This window comes from Lithobates pipiens, unplaced genomic scaffold (assembly GCF_037356315.1).
Source record: "Lithobates pipiens isolate NorthernLeopardFrog02 unplaced genomic scaffold, aLitPip1_a1.2 Scaffold_30, whole genome shotgun sequence".
Classification (NCBI taxonomy): Eukaryota; Metazoa; Chordata; class Amphibia; order Anura; family Ranidae; genus Lithobates; species Lithobates pipiens.
In genome coordinates this window covers 63,315,716-63,335,290 of record NW_027507791.1, presented here as the reverse complement: position 1 = coordinate 63,335,290, position 19,575 = coordinate 63,315,716, and the positions used below count along the sequence as shown (strand labels likewise).

The 19,575-nt window shown below is 42.2% G+C and overlaps 1 protein-coding gene across 4 annotated transcripts in view; it reads left to right on the top strand.

Annotated features, from left to right (window-relative positions):
- Nucleotides 1–19,575, top strand: part of SYNE2 (spectrin repeat containing nuclear envelope protein 2) — a 529,925-nt gene that overhangs the window by 195,994 nt on the left and 314,356 nt on the right. For all 4 annotated transcript variants that reach the window (XM_077464352.1, XM_077464354.1, XM_077464353.1 and 1 more), the window contains exons 32-39: nucleotides 2,165–2,323; nucleotides 4,412–4,573; nucleotides 5,921–6,022; nucleotides 7,906–8,079; nucleotides 9,419–9,525; nucleotides 9,620–9,941; nucleotides 11,594–11,758; nucleotides 14,173–14,934. In XM_077464352.1, the coding sequence (XP_077320478.1) occupies nucleotides 2,165–2,323; nucleotides 4,412–4,573; nucleotides 5,921–6,022; nucleotides 7,906–8,079; nucleotides 9,419–9,525; nucleotides 9,620–9,941; nucleotides 11,594–11,758; nucleotides 14,173–14,934 (1,953 nt within the window). The remainder of the gene's footprint in view (nucleotides 1–2,164; nucleotides 2,324–4,411; nucleotides 4,574–5,920; nucleotides 6,023–7,905; nucleotides 8,080–9,418; nucleotides 9,526–9,619; nucleotides 9,942–11,593; nucleotides 11,759–14,172; nucleotides 14,935–19,575) is intronic.

The following is a 19,575-nucleotide window of genomic DNA, read 5'->3' as shown; positions in this document are numbered from 1 at the left end:
ACTTGGCTCCTTTACTCTCCAAGTAGTTTCCTTTGCCATAAAACACAGAGTTGCAATCACTTTTCAGGCACATTAACCAGTCTTGGGGTATGCTTTTTCTGATACTTTAATCAGAATTTGGATAGGTAGTGGGTAATGGTAGGAATACTCCAATAAATTTTGGCAACAATTTGAGGACACTGAGCATTCTCTTGTATAACTATGGATTAGGTAATGGTCAAACTCCCAAAGAAAACACCCATTCATATGAGCCAAGCCCTTACAGAAGTAAAGAGTGGACTGGGCTTTCCAGTAGCAACTTGAAGAGATTTATCTTCCTCTCTGGATGCTAAGAATTATAAAATAGACTCTTCAGGACATTGGACACAATGTCCCCTTTACACATACTGACTCTAGCACAAGAGGGGTGGTTTCAGCACACAGCCTCTAGGATCTCTTTCACCAGTCCGTACTCACAAATGTTCTTGGAAAATTGGTTGCCTCCTCCCAATATCCTCAAAACACTTTCAAACCAGGACACCAGACTATATCCTCAGACAAGAATCTCTCAGCTTCAGCACCTTTCAGAAAATCATAGCCCCTCAATCAGCCCAACTGAGTAGGCACATTGCAGCAAGGTCTAGGGGGCTAGCAGGCCTCTTAGGCTGTGATCTCCTCAGGGAAAAAGACCCAGCTGCTCTCTGGCTCAGAGTATTTATACAGACTCCCAGTCACCAACTGGGGACCTCTCTCCAGGGCTTAGCCAGGGCTGTATGAATATTCAGCTTCTGATTAGACCCTTCCTGCCCACTAATTTCTAGAACGTTTCTGGACTGGCCAGGTGAAAGCAGTCAATCCTGCAGTCACTTAGGCCTAGAAAAGACCAGAACAATCAACAATCACACTGATTAGTTAGCCAAAACTAAATCGACCTGACAACGAACTGCAGCTCCACTGGATACAGTGACCCAGAACTAAATTTGCCTAACCCTAGCACCTATCTAGGAGGGTGGTACATTAATAATCAGAAAGAAGTTAGAGACAGACAGACTCCTATTTTAGGGTGTTGGCAAAAAGACAAACCTCTTGATCAACGATAGGTGGAATTTCTGAATTTTGCTTTATATAAATTTGAAGATCATGTGTACACAGCAGAGACCTGAGCTGCAGTGCTGAGTAATGAACAGCCGATGATTAAGGTACAAGGCTGATCATCATTACAGTATACAGCACAAAATCTTCTTTATATCTCATTTTATTTCACTGTTCTGTTAGTACTGGATGTGTAGGTTCAGTTATAAATAGGCACTGTACTATTGAAGGCTTGTGCCTTTTGTTTACTTCACAAGCTAACAATAAGCAGTATAATCAACCTAGCTATAAAAGGAGAACTCAGCAATGGTAGACTACGAGTCGAGCTCCATCATTATGAACTTCCATTAAGCTAAATTTTATTTGCATGTTTACCCATGTGTCCTTGGCTAATCAACAAAGTGTAAAGGGATGTTAAAGGTGGATTTTTTATTTTTATTTTGTTTAAAAATAACCAATATGTCATACTTGCCTGCTCTGTGCAATGGTTTTGCACAGAGCTGCCTTAGCCCTCTTCTTCTTGGGGCCCCCCGTCGGTGCTCCTGGTCCCTCTCTAGCTGCTTGCTAGGGCTGGCTCCCAAGCCGCTGCTCTGTGTGTCCAATCACGCACAGAAAGCTGCTCGGTCCCACTCTCTTTTCATTGTCTCACTGGCTGTAATTGACAGTAATGGCTACCACTGCTGGCTCAGTCAATGAGGAAGGAGAGACCCAGGAGCACCTCGGCTGCACACATAGGGTTTTTTACCTTCATGCATAGAATTCATGAAAGTAAAAAACCTACAGCCTTTACAACCACTTTAATGAACCAAAATATTTTTCTGAAATTGTTCTGTAAAGGCAATGCTAGTACAGGGGCCTCCAAAATAAACATGTGCAATCCCTTACACATGGTCTGCTTTGCATACTTCTATGCATAATATTCTGACATCTATTTATTGCAGCAATGATGTTGTATGATATATCTCTATGTCCTTTCGTAGTGGAGACCATCCATGGCGCCTTGATGTATTATAGGTCTTCTGCATGTTTGTTATAAATTAAAAGCAGAATGTTTGGTTTGTATTGTGCTCTATAATATGTTATTTTTCTGCAGGTAAAAGCTGTTAAACAGGAGTTTGATAATCACTCAGAAGATGTTGCAGAGATCAGCACCACCTGTAAGAAGTTACAGTCTCAGATTAATCAGATCAAAAGCTTTGAAGAATCTCCCTTTCAAACTGAGGCCAACACAATTATTGATAAGTGGTTGGATGTAAGTATCTTAATGGAGTCTCTGGAAAGCCGATAAAATTAGAATTTCTATTTTGAGTAGGGATGTAGTGAAGAAAAACAGTCATATTTTTAACATCTTATGCGGAAATTCGTGCAAGTCAAAGGATGGCTTAATTCTTTTCTACATACATTATGCCAAGGTTGTTTGGACTAATTAATTTGGACACTGTGGTGGCCAATGTATGTAACTGCAAGAAAGTGAAGTGAAGTATAAGCATACATAAGTAGATTGGCTCACCTAACTTTTCTTGGTAGCAACTGGCATGGGTTTAGGTATTCTTGGTGATACAGAATGTTTTATATAGACTCAAACAGATGGACCAGTCCCCCTTATATACCTGTATTTTCCATTCCATCCAGTCAAGGTTTCAATGGATAATCGTAGATCCAGGGGGCCCTTGGCTTGTCTAGCCACATGGCTAGACTGTTATTGCCTCTTATGGACACTTTAACCTCATAGAATCCAAGTGAATCAATAGGCTAGATTTTGTACTCTCGGTTGGGTATTCATTTTTATGTTAAAGTGACCCTGAAATAAGAAGTTATCCTTTTTTTTTTTTCTACTTAATGGAGCGACTTTTAATAATTCTGCCTAAACAGCAACCTGAAAATTACTTTTCTTGAATTCCTAAAAAATATCAGTGTACTTCTTGTGTCTAGACACTCCTATGCCTTAAGCATAGTAGCTCTATATGTGCAGTCTGGGATCTGCTAAGGCGCTGTGCTTTTGACTGCTAGACTCGCCAGATTTGGTGAGGTCCCTACTGTGCTGCTAACAGTTCTTTGCTGGTGAGAAAGCTACAGTTGAAGGATCTCCTTGCTTCTGCTTCATTTATACCTCTCCTTCTGCTTCTTTTTTTTTTTACAAAACAATTTACAACAAAAGTTTTTATTTATCAAATTCAGAAGACACAAATATGACATCAGAGTGCACGTCAATAAGCAGCCAATACAGGGCACAGGGTGACCAGTAACAGTATGCAGAGACAAGACAAATTAAGCATAACATAACGCCAAGTAACGCCAATCTTGTATAGGCTGTCTGAGCATATTCGTTTCACTGTTATTTCGTTGTAGATCAAATTACGATGTTTTAGTGTCTTTTAATCAAAAAGAAATAATTGCGAAACAATTAAGGGGATAGATGGGGGAAGGGAAATTAGGGGTAAGGGAAGCAAAGTGAAAGACAAAGGAAGAAAAAAGGAAAGAGAAACAGCAAGGTTAGGAGAGCGGAAAGAGGTAAAGTGCAGCAAACAGAGCTTACGGACTGGGCCACCCCACAGCACTTCGAGTCTACTCTCAGTCACACCAGCCAGGGGTGAGAATCCATGCCTTGGGGCGCGATTCAATCTTGATCACCGCGCACTCACCCTGTACTCAAATCCCGAAAGGCATCAGAATACTTAAACTGGACCCAAGGGGACCAAGTCTTGTGAAATTTTTCCGCCGTGTCTTTGGCTGTAGCTAGCATCTCCTCCAGAGAGAAAATATGGTTAACTGAATGTACCCACTCTCTGACTGAGGGTACCGTAGATAATTTCCAGTATTTAGGAATCAGGGATTTAGCTGCTATCAGCAGGTACTTAGATAAAGATCTGTTGTATCTGCCCAGCGACCAGTCCGATATTTGCAAGAGACAACACTCCGGTGAAAGAGTTAGTGTGGTATTAGTAATATTGCGAATTAAATTACAGATCATGCTCCAGAAACTAGCTATCCGGGGGCAACTCCACCAAACATGCAGCATGTCTCCCACCGCCTCCCCACAGCGCCAGCAGCTCCTTCTGCTTCTTAATAATTCCCCTACCATTCGAGATCCCCAGTCATCAGGTGGGCAACTCTGACATGGGTAAGCAAAACCCTGCCCTCTACCAAGATGGCCTTCTCTACACAGAAATGGGGTGCAGAACAAGCATGGTAAGTCAGTAATGGGTTAAAGATCAACTGCAGGGGCCTACATCAATACGAGTTACTACTCTTGTGCCCTCTGCTTAGTGTTGTTAGGCACAACTTCCACAATTCAGGACCTCTTTAAATATATATTCATACATTTGGTCTTTCCATATAGATTACAGAGAAACTTGAAAGCTATAATGAAAACCTGAAGAGTGCCATTGGCGTGTGGAGCAAAATCCAGCATTTCTTGGAGGATATTGAGCAGTGGTCTGAATTGAGGAAAAAAGCCTTTGAAGCCAGTGATCTAACCAGGGAAGATATTCTGCATTTAAATGTAAGTGTGGCCTTTTCACATTGCCTAACTGCCCACCCTGTAACTAAACTAGTAGAATTCTTGTCTGTCTGTTCAGCTATGCCTGCTTTTCAGAGGGGATAGTAAGGCACTAGTGCTACCCTCTGCAGTATTGTACTGTGAGCCGAGACTGACATAGTAATTCACCACTAGGGGGTGGTTTCACAACATCATGGGCTCACTGCAAGTGGATTGAATGATGCTTGCTATTATTTAAAGGAGTTGTAAAGGCAGAATTTTTTTTTTATCTTAATGCATTCTCTGCATTAAGATGAAAAACCTTCTGTGTGTAGCAGCTTCCCCAGCACCCCCCAATTACTTACCTGAGCCCATTCTTTCTCCGGCAATGTCCACAAATGTCTAAACCATCCGGGACACTCCTTCTGATTGGCTTAGACATAGAAGCGATGCATTGGCTCTCACAGTTGTCAATCAGTCATTCAGCCAATCAGGGGAGAGAAGGGCGAGACAGGGTCGGGCCCCCTATCTGAATGGATACACGGAGCTCTGACTCATCTCAGGTGCCCCCATAGAAAGTTGCTGGAGAGGCCAGGAGCAACAGAGAGGGATCCGAGAAGAGGAGGATCTTGGCTGCCCTGTGCAAAACCAACTGCACAGAGGAGTATAACATGTTTGTTTAAAAAAAAAAAAAAAAGCAAGACTTTACAATCACTTTAACCCAGAGGAGAGCCAACCACTGAACAAGTCTCTGCGGTGGGCAGCGCTGGATTTAAAGTGGTTGTAAACCCTTAGAACCAACTTTGACCTACAGGTAAGGCTTACCTGTAGGTCCAAGAAATATCTCCTAAACCTACACAGTTTAGGAGATATTTGCCGAAAGACAGGCACCGATGTCTACGGCACATGTGCCATAGACAGCGGCGCGCAGGCGCAGTGAGCGCGCCGCGGTCAACGGCGATATGCCGCGAGTGGCGGCTCCCGTGCGCATGCGTGGGAGTGACGTCATCGCGGCTTTGCCGAATGACAGCAACCGAGCAGCGAGACCCACCGAGAAGATGGATGCGCCGGACTACAGGGGACAGCGGGTACTTCGCTGGCTCCTGTGTCAGGTAACTATGCGATGCATAGTAGTCCATTATGCTTTACCTTTGCAGGGAATGAAAGAGGAAGTAAACTCATCAGGGTTTACTTCCTCTTTAATGTCAGATTGTATTGAAAGCTGCATCTTTTTTTTATTGTACTAATTGGCAAGCAACTAAAAAAAAAAAAAAACATGAAAAATTATGTTTAAAACTGGGTCATTTTGGAATTTTCATGTGCACTTAGACGTTTGTTATAAATCCATTCTGTTTTCTGTCACTATTCCAGATTGAGGTTGAAAATCACCAGAAACATTTAAAGGAAATCGGCAAGCTCTCCAGAGAGATACAGAATTTATTGCAAATAGAGGAACTTCCATTGGAGTTGCAGGTACAAAGGCTTGTATAAAACCTTGATAGCAGTGTGCCTAGTGTTCATTGTATAGTCTCTTTAGTGGTTCATCGGATACACCTGTAAAACGGGTTGGGGGGTGGGGGGGGGGTGGATAATCTTATTTCTGTTACTCTATTTTAAAAATTTTTTATATATTATACTGAATATTTCAATTGGGGCTGCAATATTTTTTGCGCTTATTTTGTATGTAGACTCTGCTTCCTGTTTTGCAGTTCTGACGGTTGTTCTTTACTGCTTCCTCTCATAATGCAATCGGGCTTCCCCATGCAAAATAAACAATGTGTGGCTGTTATGGTATCTAAGCAGGTGTTAGTGTATGTAAACTAAGCTAAGCCACTACCTCACAATTAGTAGCAGCATCGTCAGCCTATCATGTAAGCTCCTTTAAAGTGGTTGCAAACCTCGGACATGAAATATAAACAAAGCATCTCCATCTAGAGTATTGTGTGTACTTGTCTATGTTAAGAGCACTAAGTTTCAATCCTCTCTGCTGCCTCTTTCCTCTGCTATCAGCATCACTCACTTCTGACAATTTTTCCTGACACCAAGAGAAAAAGGGTGACAGGGGAGATATCTCTAGATGATTGACAGGCTCCACTCCAGTGGCAGATTGTGCTCAATATATTTTTTGTGGGGAGGGGCTCGGCAAACCCTCTGCGCCCTTAGCCCACCCTTTTTTTGAAGCCAATTGGAGCCTCAAGCTGTAATCATGTGCTTAAAAAAAAAAATCCATTGAAATCCATGCGTTCGCCTCCCTGCATGTAAATTAGGGGCCTGGGCGCATGGATTAGGGAGGCAGTGCCCCTGCGCCCCATATGGATGGGCCTGCACTGCTTAGCTCTGTTGCTGTGTGAAAGGGGGTGCGTCCCTTTCCTCCAATCAGCTCTCCCTTCGTCCCCTTTTTTCTGACAGCGCAGACAAGCTTAATAAATTCTGGACTTTGAATGGATGTGCAAAAGAGAAGATTGAAGATAAACAGGTCAATTTTAAAGTGCAGTTCCAGCCTGTATTAAAAATAAATGAAAAGTCAGTAGCTACAAATACTGTTATATACAAATACTTTTATTATAAGCACACTTACCTGTCCAGGTATCCCCTGATGTCTGCACCCTTAGCCGATTCATCCATTGGCTTTGTATGCAGGCATCTTTAACAAGGGAAACAGGAAGTGAATCCTTGCGACTCCACAGCCTGTTTCCTACTGTGCGAGTCGCACTTCACTTTCTGAATGGTCCGCTGTCTTCTGGGGCAGAGATTTGGTAGATCGCTGCATCATTGTGCAGTGCCAATGTGGCAGGGGAGGGGGGTGCAAAAGTGGAGTTTCCACTTTTGGGTGGAGTTCCTGCTTTACGTAGGAGGATTTGTTTCATCTCTGTGTATCGCCTGAGGCGAGTCACTTCACTGGGTATATGAAAGCGTTTACAACCATTTTATTATGGCCACTGGGCTGCCTCTGTTGGCCTACTGAATGAACTTAGTGTAGGCATAGTGGGCTGACAATACTGCTGCTAATTGTGAGGCTGTGGCTTTGCATTGTCAGCCTTTAACAGAAAGTGCTGTTACTGCAGGATCTCCAGGTAAGAAAGGTTTCATCAGATTTTCAAAATGTGATTTGCTTAAGAAAATTGAATAATAGATTTAGGGTTTACATACCCATTTTTTTTTTTTTTTTAACAAGAAAATGGTTTACATACAGTGAAAGACAGAGTACTACTGAGCTCTGATATGCCAATCTATATTTATCTATATTTAATAAAAAAAAAAATGTAAACACTGTAGATATAAGCTAAATATGCACTCTGCGGATGTATGCCGTACTTTCCCTTTAATTTATTAATAATTATTATGTCTTTCCTCAGGTTATTCAGACCAATCTGCAAAGTAAAGTAACTTCACTAGCCAAGTTTGCATCTGCAAGAGCTAACCTCTTGGAAAAATTGCCAATATCTCCAGTCCCGTGCCCACCTTTTACTTGTTCAACAGATGGGCAATTGGTACAGATAAACTCTCCTCCCATTGGGGAAACCTCTCAGGTAACCTTTCATAACTGTGTACTTTTTCCTTTAACCACCTCCCGCCCGCCCTATAGCGAATGACGGCCGTAGAGCAGGCGGGTTCCTTCGAGCGGTCGTCCCTGGACGTCCTTGTGTTTACTTCCGCAATGCGCGCCGCCGGGGGCGCGCATCGCGGAAGTTTTGTATTCGCCGTGTCTCCCGGAGACAGGCAAACATAGATCGCCGTGAACGGCCAATCAAAGCTGCCGTTCACAGTGCGATCGCAGCTGCCAATGGGAGATGATCTCAAATGTAAACATATGAGATCATCTTCCATTGCCGTGTCTCTCCCTCCTCACACAGAGACAGCGTGTGAGGAGAGAGAGGATCTGTGAGTGATATATTGTATACTGTGACTAACACTGTCAGCCCCAGTGCCAACTGTTAGCCCAGTGCCATCTGCCAGTAGTGCCAGTGCCACCTGCCAGCCCTAGTGCCATCCGTCAGCCCTAGTGCCGCCAGTGCCACCTGCCAGCGCCAGTGCCATCCGTCAGCCCCAGTGCCGCCAGTGCCACGTGCCAGTGCCACCTGCCAGTGCCAGTGCCACCCGTCAGCCCCAGTGCCCGTCAGCCCCAGTTCCGCCAGCGCCAGTGCCGCCAGTGCCACCTGCCAGCGCCAGTGCCACCTGCCAGCGCCAGTGCCACCTGCCAGCGCCAGTGCCATCTGCCAGCCCCATTTGCCAGAGCGAATAGCCAGCACCATCTGCCAGTGCCATCTGCCAGTGCCAGCCCCAGTGCCATCTGTCAGCGACATCTGCAGCAACATCTGCCAGCGACATCTGTGAGCGACATCTGTCAGCCCCATCTGCATTAAGTGCAGCTTTATACCAGCTTTAAAATATTGGTGTCAAAAACACAATTGTCCTGTATTTCCATAATATTTCATATGGGAAATGCCTAGAAAGGTGGAGTCTGAAGACTATTTTCCATAAACCTGAAACCACCTATCAAGTGATCTATAAAGTTAAAAAGTAGCTTTGCATATAATGTAGACCGCACTCTGCATCCATTAGTTAATTATAGCAGTAACATTCACTGAAATAATCACATGGCACAAAGGGCCAAAATGCCTTTTGGGTATGGCAAGGGCCCGTGATGTCAAAATTTTGCCCTGTGCAAGGACCCACTATTCCATACACAAAATGAATAACACAATAATCATCTATGTTTCATGCCAAAAGATTCAAGATTACCATTACTATATGTCCAAACATCATCCATGGACAATATGTCAAGGTCATTGATCTTCTTGATCTTGTGAAAACCTCTGTAGACTAGGTAAATTAAACCCAGGACATTCCTTTTTTTTGTTGGGACAGTGTGTAAATGGAGGGGCACAGACAGAAAGAGGAGATGAGTGTATGGATGAGACCCAGCTGAGTAACGGGCAACAAGATTCCACAGCTTTACCTTCAGAACCACAGAGGTAACACTTCATTTACAGTATCTACTTAGTGCTGGACATTACTGAAATACTTGAAACTTGTCTTCACAAGATTCCTATTTTCTCCATTAAACAGGATTGAATACAAGACTGAATTGCAGTCCAACCTGTCAGGAGTCCAGCAGAGTGAACAGTTAAGGACTCTCCATGCCAGACTGTCAGCATTGAAGAAGAGATATGAAAACCTAAACACTGAACTGCAGCCAGGGCAGAAAGAAAAGAGAAGGCAACCGGACAGCTTTATGCTTCTTCTCCAGGATGGTCAGGAGCTTGGTGATTCACTGAAAGAGTTGAATGTAGAAATGAAGGCTGCAGGCTCTGATGGGTCTCCCCAGGGTCAGAATAGTCAGTTCCTGGAAATCACACAGCTTTATGACGGTTTCATGCAAGAATTGCAGGCAAGCTTCTTACATTTTATTTTTTTGTCACTTTCCTTTAATGTCAACCGATCATTGTGTATAAATACAGGCAGTGTAGGGGAAATAGGGGTGTCATGCCAATGAGTCCAAAATTAATGATTTCAGCATAAATGTCAAAGGGGGAGATTTACTAAAACTGGAACACTCAGAATATGGTGCAGCTGTGCATGGTGGCCAATCCGCTTCTAACTTTAGCTTGTTTAATTAAGCTTTGGCAATAAAACGTGGAAGCTGATTGGTTTCTATGCAGAGCTGCATCAAGTTTTGCATGCTCCAGTTTTAGTAAATCTTCTCCAAGTGTTTCAAGGACCAGTACATGACCCCTTCTTTAGTGTTCTGGAGATTAAATGATTCTCTAAGTAGTTCGTAGATATAAGAGTAATTTTATATGGTATAAACGGCAGACTTCAGCAGCTGTTATTTGTAAAAAAACAAGCCACTGAAGCATGCTGTATACATCCTATAAAATTACATCTGTAGCCTTCTACCCTCCCTCTATCCAATTCATCATTTCATCTCCATCAGTATTCTGAGCCCTGATTAGGGGGGTTGTTCTTATCCCCAGAACATATTGATTTGTAACATTTTGACTTTTATGCTGAAATATATATTATTACCTGAATGAATGGTGTACGGCTTCTTATTCTCCAGTCCTTCCTGGATTTCGGCCTCTCTGTGTTTGCTATATTACCTTCATCACCTTGATTTGCAAACTTAACTGTACTTTGTACTTTGATTTACACTAGTACAAATAAGGGCACTGCAGTCAGCAATATCTGTTAAAACATGTTGGCTGTCAGGATCATCCTTTACCTTTGCTATTTAGTGGTTGCTTATGCAAATCAAATATGGGGCTGGGAGTTCTGACTTCTTGCTGCAATTTGTTGGTGTATAGCTGCTCACCAATTACTGAACCTGTAGGAGGAGACGTGAAGCCAATGGAATTGAAGTTTCCAGAAGAAGCCAATGTGAAATTTATAAAATTTTAAAGGTTCTCTTTAAAGTACCAATGTACATTTAGAGTCACCCATACTCTGGTTAAAATCCACATACTTTTTTGCACACCTGTTGGATTAGTATAGGGCGTTCACACCCTCTGTGCTCTGTTGCTGCAGTTAACTGATTTGTGAGTTCCACGATAGTTCAGTGACATTTGACATACAAAGCAACACAACGTCTTTTAAAGTGTATCTACAGTTAGAAGTTTTCTTTTCATAGAAAATATTTTATATTTTTTTTAGTCTGTGTACCATTGGGGAGAATTTTGTTCTCTTCCTATGTGAGACACAACAGAAAGTAATGGAAATTCCCTCTTAGTTGTCACCAGAACAATCACCCCCATTGGAAGATTTCCTCTCTACTTTTTCTCCAGCGACAACTCAAATACATTGGATTTCTCATCTCTTTCTGTCTTGCTGACACTGGTCACCAGGACAAAAAAGAAGGCAAAACATACATACAGCAATACAAACATAAATGTAATTCTAGTTCTACCTGACCCCATCCAAACCTTAAAAAAAAAATTGGTGTAACCCAACCCTCTACCCAGTTCCCTTGTATGGACTTCACCATAAAACACTAAACTATCTATGGGATATGATTTTTCACTTATTTTTCTCTTCTGATTTAAGGATACAGTGCAGATGCTGGAAAGCCATCTCGAAGAAGAACACCGCTATGACAGTCTCTCCAGTGCCCTAAATAACAAAATTACAAGTTTCAATGAAGAGCTTGTTAATTTTTCCGGCTCATCACGGGGAAACGCACCATGCGAACTGAAGAGGCAGAAATTACAGGTGCAATTTGTCTGAGATAATACATTTCTCCATAGAACATTGCTCAATTAGGAAGGCTCCTGGATCTATAACCTTTCAAATACGCTTTATTCAGGAAGAAAATTGTCTTGAAACAGGGCTAGTTAATTTTTATTTTTTGCCAGAGAAGCCCTTTTGCAATGCAACTTGGGTCATACATCACTAGGAATGAAACTAGTAATAAGTTCACAAAGGGAGATTCTAATGCCTTATATTTGTAGAAAGGAACATGGGAAGAAATCCTCCAAAACTCCTCTGAGATAGGGCAGTTATCCTCTTAAGCTATTCAGGTGAGCCCTACACTTTGATGGGTGTTACTTTCATGTAGAACTATAAAATCCTTCAAGCAGCCTTTTATAATGTCTTCCTCATTCCCTTCACTTTTCTAACTTGCCTCTTTTTATTTGTGTCTGTGCCCTCCCTTATTTTTTCTTATTTGAATGTTATACCCCCATTTTAAAAATGACTGCTCATTAAATACTATACAATTTCTCTCTATTTTTTGTTTCCTTTGCATGCTTTTTCCTATTTTTTTTAGTCTGTTTCTTTCACTTTGTCTATCTAACTGGACTTCTACCTTCCTATTTCATCTGTCTGGTTACAAAAAGTAGCCTGTTAAAGCGGGAGTCCACCGGGACTCCGCGTTTTTTTTTTTTTTTTTTTAAAAGCCAGCAGCTACAAATACTGCAGCTGCTGACTTTTAAATAGTGACACTTACCTGTCCAGCGCGCCCGCGATGTCGGCACCCGAAGCCGATCGCTCGCTCGGCTGCCGGGTCCCGCCGCCATCTTGGGTATGGGAATCAGGAAATGGAGCCTTTCGGCTTCATTTCCCGGTTCCCTACTGCGCATGCGCGAGCCGCGCGGCGCAATCCGGACGGTCCCCGCTGCCTCTGGGAGCTGTGTGTTTCCCAGCAGGCAGCGGGGCACTTGCTGAAGGGGGCGGGCGCTTGCGGAACGGAGGCGTAACCTACGCTCGTTCCGCAGAGCGCTAGCCCGGAAGTGGGTGCAGTTACCTGGATTATCCAGGTAACTGCACCCCCCTCCCCCCTGAAAGGTGCCGATTGTGGCGCCGGAGGGGGGGGGGATTCCGATGAGCGGAGGTCCATTTTAGGGTGGACCTCCGCTTTAACAAACTTGTTTTTGTGTGTGTAAAAAAACAAAAAAAAACAAAAAACAAAAAAAAAACTATCTTTTTACTTTGTATTTTTTTTCCTCATTTCCCTTTCTGTTTTTCAATTCCCTCTACTGTTTTCTTTTTTTAATTTTCCTGTCTTATTTTCCACTGGGGCTGAATGAAACCCAGAAGTCAGGCAACCAATATGACCAAAGTATTACCTTGTTCACTAACTCCGTATGGTAAATTGTCAAAACAAAAACTGGCTATAAGGGTTAAAAGCAGCCACTTATAGGTGAGAGCTGAAGTCCATATTTATATAATAATGCCCTTCCAAGTTTTGGAGTTCTCATGGAGGTTGATCAGATCTAGTCTAGTCTAGTCTAGTCTAGTACCTCTAGGGACAAATACTTCTTCAGGAAGAGAGGAGAAGGGGTTTTCTCCGCTAAGCACACTCTCTGGCATGCACACTTGAACAAAGGGTAGTTGGATTCCAGGAAGTAAATGCTACATTTATCATTTGCCCTTACTCAAGATGGCCATGGCCGCAAATGCTAGAGGGGTGGTTTTCAAAAGACATTTCTCAACAAAATAAAGCATAGAAACATGGATGGATGGTATTGCTTTGAATATTAAAAAATAATTAAAGGAGTTGTAAAGGCAGAAGGTTTTTTATCCTAATGCATTCTATTCATTAAGATTAAAAAAAAAAAAACTTTTGTGCCTAGAAGCCACCTTAGCACCCCCCTAATTACTTGCCTAAACTCCATAGCTCTCAAGCGATGTCCACAAATGTCTATGTCACCCAGAACACTCCTAATTGGCTGATAAAAAGCAGCAGCGCCACCATTGGCTCCTGCAGCTGTCCATCAAAGTCAGTCAGCCAATCGGTAGAGAGAGGGCGGGCTGGGTCAGGGCTCCATGTCTGCATGGACACACGGAGCTGTGACTCAGCTCCAGTGCCACCATAGATAGCTGCTGACTGTGAGGGCACTTGATAGGAGGGAAGGGCCAGGAGCAGCAAAGAGGGACCCGAGAAGAGGAGGATCCAGGCTGCTATATGCAAAACCAACTGCCCAGAGGACGTAAGTATAACATGTTTGTTTTTTTAGTTTTTTCTAAAACAAATAACACTTTACTATCACTTTAAATAGTGTTTTTGGTTTGTGGTGCTCAGATACAGCGAACATCCACTTTAGAACCTATAATTTAAAAACATTTTTTATAATCAAAAAAGGTTTGGTTACTTTATATACCATCTTCTCCTCTTTCCCCTCTAGGAGCTACGCAATCAGTATGAAGTCTTACAGAAGGACTTCTCTGAGGTGATTCTGGTAGCGGAAGGTGTGAAGCAGAGCACCTCTTCCCCTCAAGCCGTACGAATCCAGGAGGCTCTGGACATGAATCTCTGCAAAATGAGAAGTTATTTGGAACGACTTGACTATCTGAAGGAAGCAATAGAACTACCTCCCCTGGTTCAAAAAAGCAAGAAAAAGGAACCTAAGAAAGGGACAAAGAAAAAAACAGGACACGCCATAAAATCCATATTAGAACCATCATTACAACCTGAAAAGCACACAGTGTCGCCTACAGCTGAGCCTTCTATGGAAACTGGGAAGGCTGCAGTAGAACCTTCAGTTCAGCCAGCAGTTGATTTATTAGCACTTCCATCAGAGCCTCCAGGACTTCCTAATGCTGAGTTGCTAGTGCAACCTTCAGTCCAGTCTGCTAGTGAGCTTCGGATAAAACCTGGAACATCTTCTGAAGAAAAGCTAGCACTAGATCCTGTTTTAAAACCTGCTTGGCTGTCTACATTGCAAACCACAGCAAAGTCATCAGTGTTCCCAGAGTCATCAGTGCAATATGGAGAGGAATCTTCATTGGAGCCTTTAGTGCAACCATTGACAGAGCCTTTTACCCTTCCAGACAGTCTCTCCAGTGCCCTAAATACCAAAATGGCAAATTTTTCTGAAGAGCTTCTTAATTTTTCCGGCTCATCGCAGGAAAACACAGCACGTGAACTGAAGAGGCAGAAATTACAGGTGCAGTTTTCTAAGATAATACATTACTCCATAGTAGATTGCACAAATACCCTTTATTCTGGAAGAAAATTGTCTTGCAACAGAGCTATTTTTTTTTTCCAGAGAAGCCCTTTTGCAATGCAACGCAGGTCATTTATCACTAGGAAGGAAACTAGTAATAGTCACAAAGGAAGATTCTAATGTCTTATGTTTTGTGGAAAGGCACATGGGAGAAATATTCAAAAACCCCTTTGAGATAGGGCAGTTATTATTTTAAGCTATTCAAGTGGGCCCTACACATTGATGTCTATAACTTTTATGTAGAACTAAAATTTTGCAAGCAGACTTTTATAATATCTTCACTCCCTTCAGTTTTTTAACTTTTTGTTTGTGTCTGTTTCCTCCTTTTTTTGAATATCCTCCTCCCATTAAAAAAAATACTTTTCTTTAAATAGTATACTTTTTTAAATCTTTTATTGTCTCTTCTGCATTATCTTTCCTATTCTTTCTTCAGTTTTGGTATCTTACGCTTCACGTTTCTAACCAGTTCTCTACATTTCTATTCAAATTTTCATGTTACTAAAGGTAGCCTGTTAGCTGTGTGTGTGTGTGTGTGTGTGTGTGTGTGTGTGTATATATATATATCTATATATCTCAAAAATGAAGGATACAATCTCCATTAACATCCTTTAATTCCAAACTGCAATAACATGTATAAATGGCAGCAGTAGCGACTGTACAGTTTCAATCATCCCTGATCTCCATCAAGCTGTCGGCAGAAGAGCAGGGATGCTTGAAACTGTACAGTCGCTACTGCTGCCATATATACGTTATTGCACTTTGGAATTAAAGTATGTTATATTTGGAGATTGTATCCTTTGTTTTTGATATTGATTCAAGGTGTTTGACCAGGAGCCCACCATTGATACAGTCTCTGCCATTCAGTTGGAGACAAAGATGACGGCTCGCATCTATCTATCTATCTATCTATCTATCTATCTATCTCTATATCTATCTCTATATCATCTCAGGTAAAATAGTTATTGAACAGGTCACCATTTTTCTAGGTAAATATATTTCTAAAGGTGCTATTGAAATTAACGTTTCACCACATGTCGGTAACAACCCATGCAATCCATACATACAAAGAGACCAAAACAAATAAGTTCAGAAATAAAGTTGTGTAATAAAATGTAATGACACAGTGAAAAAGTATTGAATACGCTAACTGAAATCTGTTTAATACTATGTACAAAATCCTTGTTGGTAATGACAGCTTCAAGATGCCTCCTCTATGGAGAAACTAGTTGCATGCATTGCCCAGGTGTGACTTTTCCCCATTCTTCCGCACAGTCTTCAGATCTTGAATGTTCCTTTGGCCTCTTCTATGAACTCTGATCTTTAGATCCCTAGATTTTCTATTGGAGTCAAGTCAGGTGATTGGCTTGGGCATTCTAGCAGCTTTATTTTCTTTCTTTGAAACCAATTGAGCGTTTCCTTGACTTTGTTTGGGATCGTTGTCTTGCTGAAATATCCACCCTTGTTTCATCTTCATCATCCTGGTAGAAAGCAGTAGATTTTTATCAAGAATGTCTTGGTAAATTTTTTCATTCATTCTTCCTTCAACAATATGAAATTTTCATGTACTGTATGCTGAAAAACAGCCCCACCATGATGTTCCCACCTACAAACTTCACTGTTGGTATGGGGGGGTTTTTGGGGTGATGTACCCATTTGACCTCCAAACATTAAATTTTGGTCTCATCTGACCAGACTATATTCTCCCAGTATTTCACAGGCTTGTCTAAATGTTGTGCAATAAACTTTAAATTAGCTTCAACATGTTTTTTCTTCAGCAATGGAGTCTTGCATGGTGGGCGTGCATACAGACCATGGTGGCTGAGTGCATTATCTATCGTTTTTGTTGAAATAAGTGTACCTGCTAATTCCAGATCTTTCTGAAGCTCTCTACACATGGTTCTTGGCTCTTGGACAACTCTTCTGATGATTCTTTTCACTCCTCTGTCAGAAATCTTGTAAGGAGCACCTGGTGGTGGCTGGTCTATGGTGATTTGGTTCTGTCCTCTTTTGGATTATGGTCCCAACAGTGCTCATTGGAACATTCAGAAGTTTAGAAATCCTTCGGTACCCAATGCGATCAGTATGTTTTGAATCAAAAAGGTTCCAAAGGTCTTGAGAGAGCTCTTTACTTTTACTGATCATGAGATGTTTCTTGCGTGACACCTTGAGACTGAACCAGCTGATATTAATTTGTACTGAGAAGGGGCAGGATTGCTTTCTAATTACTGTAGCACTAACCCCCGAAGGAGCTGTTGGTTTGATTGGGCGTAACGTTACTTTCTTCACCTTGATTTGCATCTAGGGGTTCCCGTGGTAGATGGCCCAGAAACTTTAGAGACTGACGACAGATCCGCTTAAAGGGATTTTTATTTGCAAAAACGTAGTTAATGAACAGTCTCTTAGTATAGGATCAGAGGGTTAGGAGAAAAGTCCAGGTACTCTTAGTGTCAAAGTCAATAATAAAGAACATGCTTACTTTGACTAAATCCAGAGAATAGCCATTCACAGCTGGATGTTCACTCAAGTTGGATAGTCCCTCTCTCACAAGGCCTAGCCGCCAACAAGGTGCTTGAATCAGGAATAAGTCTCTGCCACAGACTTTGTTGTAGAACATGTAGGAAACTAGGACTTGTAGAACACTCGTGTGGTATCAGGATCTTTCAGCCAGTTTGGCGATACCGCACAAGATAGGATTCACTCAGGTCTTCAGCCTTACCAGGCTCTTGCTAAGAGGCCAACCCGTGTGTGGCCTTCTTCTGAAGAGTCCTCCCCTGGATAGCTACGAAGTTGCTGGGCCACTCCACAACCGGAGACTGCACCGGACCACCTCCAAATCCTTTCCTTAGTTTCCTTGCCTCAGGCTAGCCAGCCCCGAGACATAAAATCGAGTGGATCTGCACCCCAAGCCATAGCCTTCCTGGGGGCTGGTCAGGAGGACCAGGACCATGGAGTCAGAACATACTTCTGGACCGGAACCCCGAACTACATGACATCCGCATCTTAAGTACCCTCTCCTAGAAAGCACAGCAAGAGTGACACTCCCACTGGGCGGGCTCCGAGAGAAAGTAACCTTAAAGCACCCAACCAAACTGTGTTTCTATGCCTGCCAGAAGAGACAGCGCCCCTATGGCTAGGCCGAACACCCTATAGTCCAGTCAGACTGATGCTGAGGTCAAAATTTGGAATAATTATACCAAACCAAACTGCAGTTTAGGTGTAACATTAAATTTCAAAACATATAGCCTGTGCTCTTCTGGAGCCGGTGCTACATTACTTATAGATTTCTGGTGGTGTCTTGGCTTTCCTTGCTTTTTTGCAATTCCCTTTCTTCATGTGTTCAATACGGTTTCCCTGTGTCATTCCATTTCATTACACATAACTTAATTTCTGAACTTATTTGTTTTGGTTTCTATGTATGTATGTATGTCATGGTTTGTTACCGACCTGTGGTGAATATTTCATGTCAGTAGCAACTTTAAAAATATATTTACATAGAAAAATGGTGACGCGTTTAATACCTATTTTACCTGGTGTGTGTGTGTGTGTGTGTGTGTGTGTGTGTGTGTGTGTATATGTGTATACATACTGTAAATATGTTCACTGCCTCCTTGTGGTGAACCTGTTACAACCGTTATAAACTGGCCCATTTTTTACTTTTTTTCAGCCTGACTGCATAACAGACAAAATAAAATAATCTGTGTTGCGCTATGAAAATAAATATCAATGCCTATATAGTGCATATCACAAAAATGCTAAATACTTAATAAATACTTAAAAATAATGTGCAGTAATGAACATATAAATAATAGTGAAAAAGCATCAAGTGCATGAGATATTGTGAATATATTTATCAGAAAATGAATAGTTCCTAAGTAAGTTCCATAGATAAAAAGGGCAAAATCGGAGTCCTTCACGTGAAGGAGTGCCTTCAATCAAGAAGAAAAGGGCAACCCTAAATCATAAGATTCCTCTTCCATAAACACCTCTGTGCACCACACCACCAGTGACACTTATGCCGCGTACACACAACCGGACTTTTCGATGGACTAGGTCTGACGGTCTTCCCAATGGATTTTTGGCGGAGGTCCGACGGACTTTCTGAACGAACAGACTTGGCCACACACGACCGGACTAAGTCCGTTCAAAAGTCTGTTTGCTTTGAACGTGATTACGTAAATGGGACTAAACAAGGAAGTTCAATAGCCAGTAGCCAATAGCTGCCCTTGCGTCGTATTTGGTCCGTCGGACTAGCACACAGACTTTTTCGGTTTTCCCGATTTTTAGTACATCGGATAGATTTTAAACACGTTCTATTTCTATGTCCGTCTGATTTTTTTTTTTTTTCATAAAAAGCAGTCGGACTAGACCACACACAATCGGATTGTCCGGACTGATCCCTTTGGACCTAGTCTGCCAGAAAGTCCGGTTGTGTGTACGCAGCATTAGAGACACTTACCAGAGAGCTATACCTCAAATAAAAAAAAAAAATCCAGAGCATGGATGGATGGGAGTTGAACCACCGTTTCCACAGCCAGCCACTCATTCCTCCAGCTTTCTCCATAGAAAAGTTCATGACTGTCA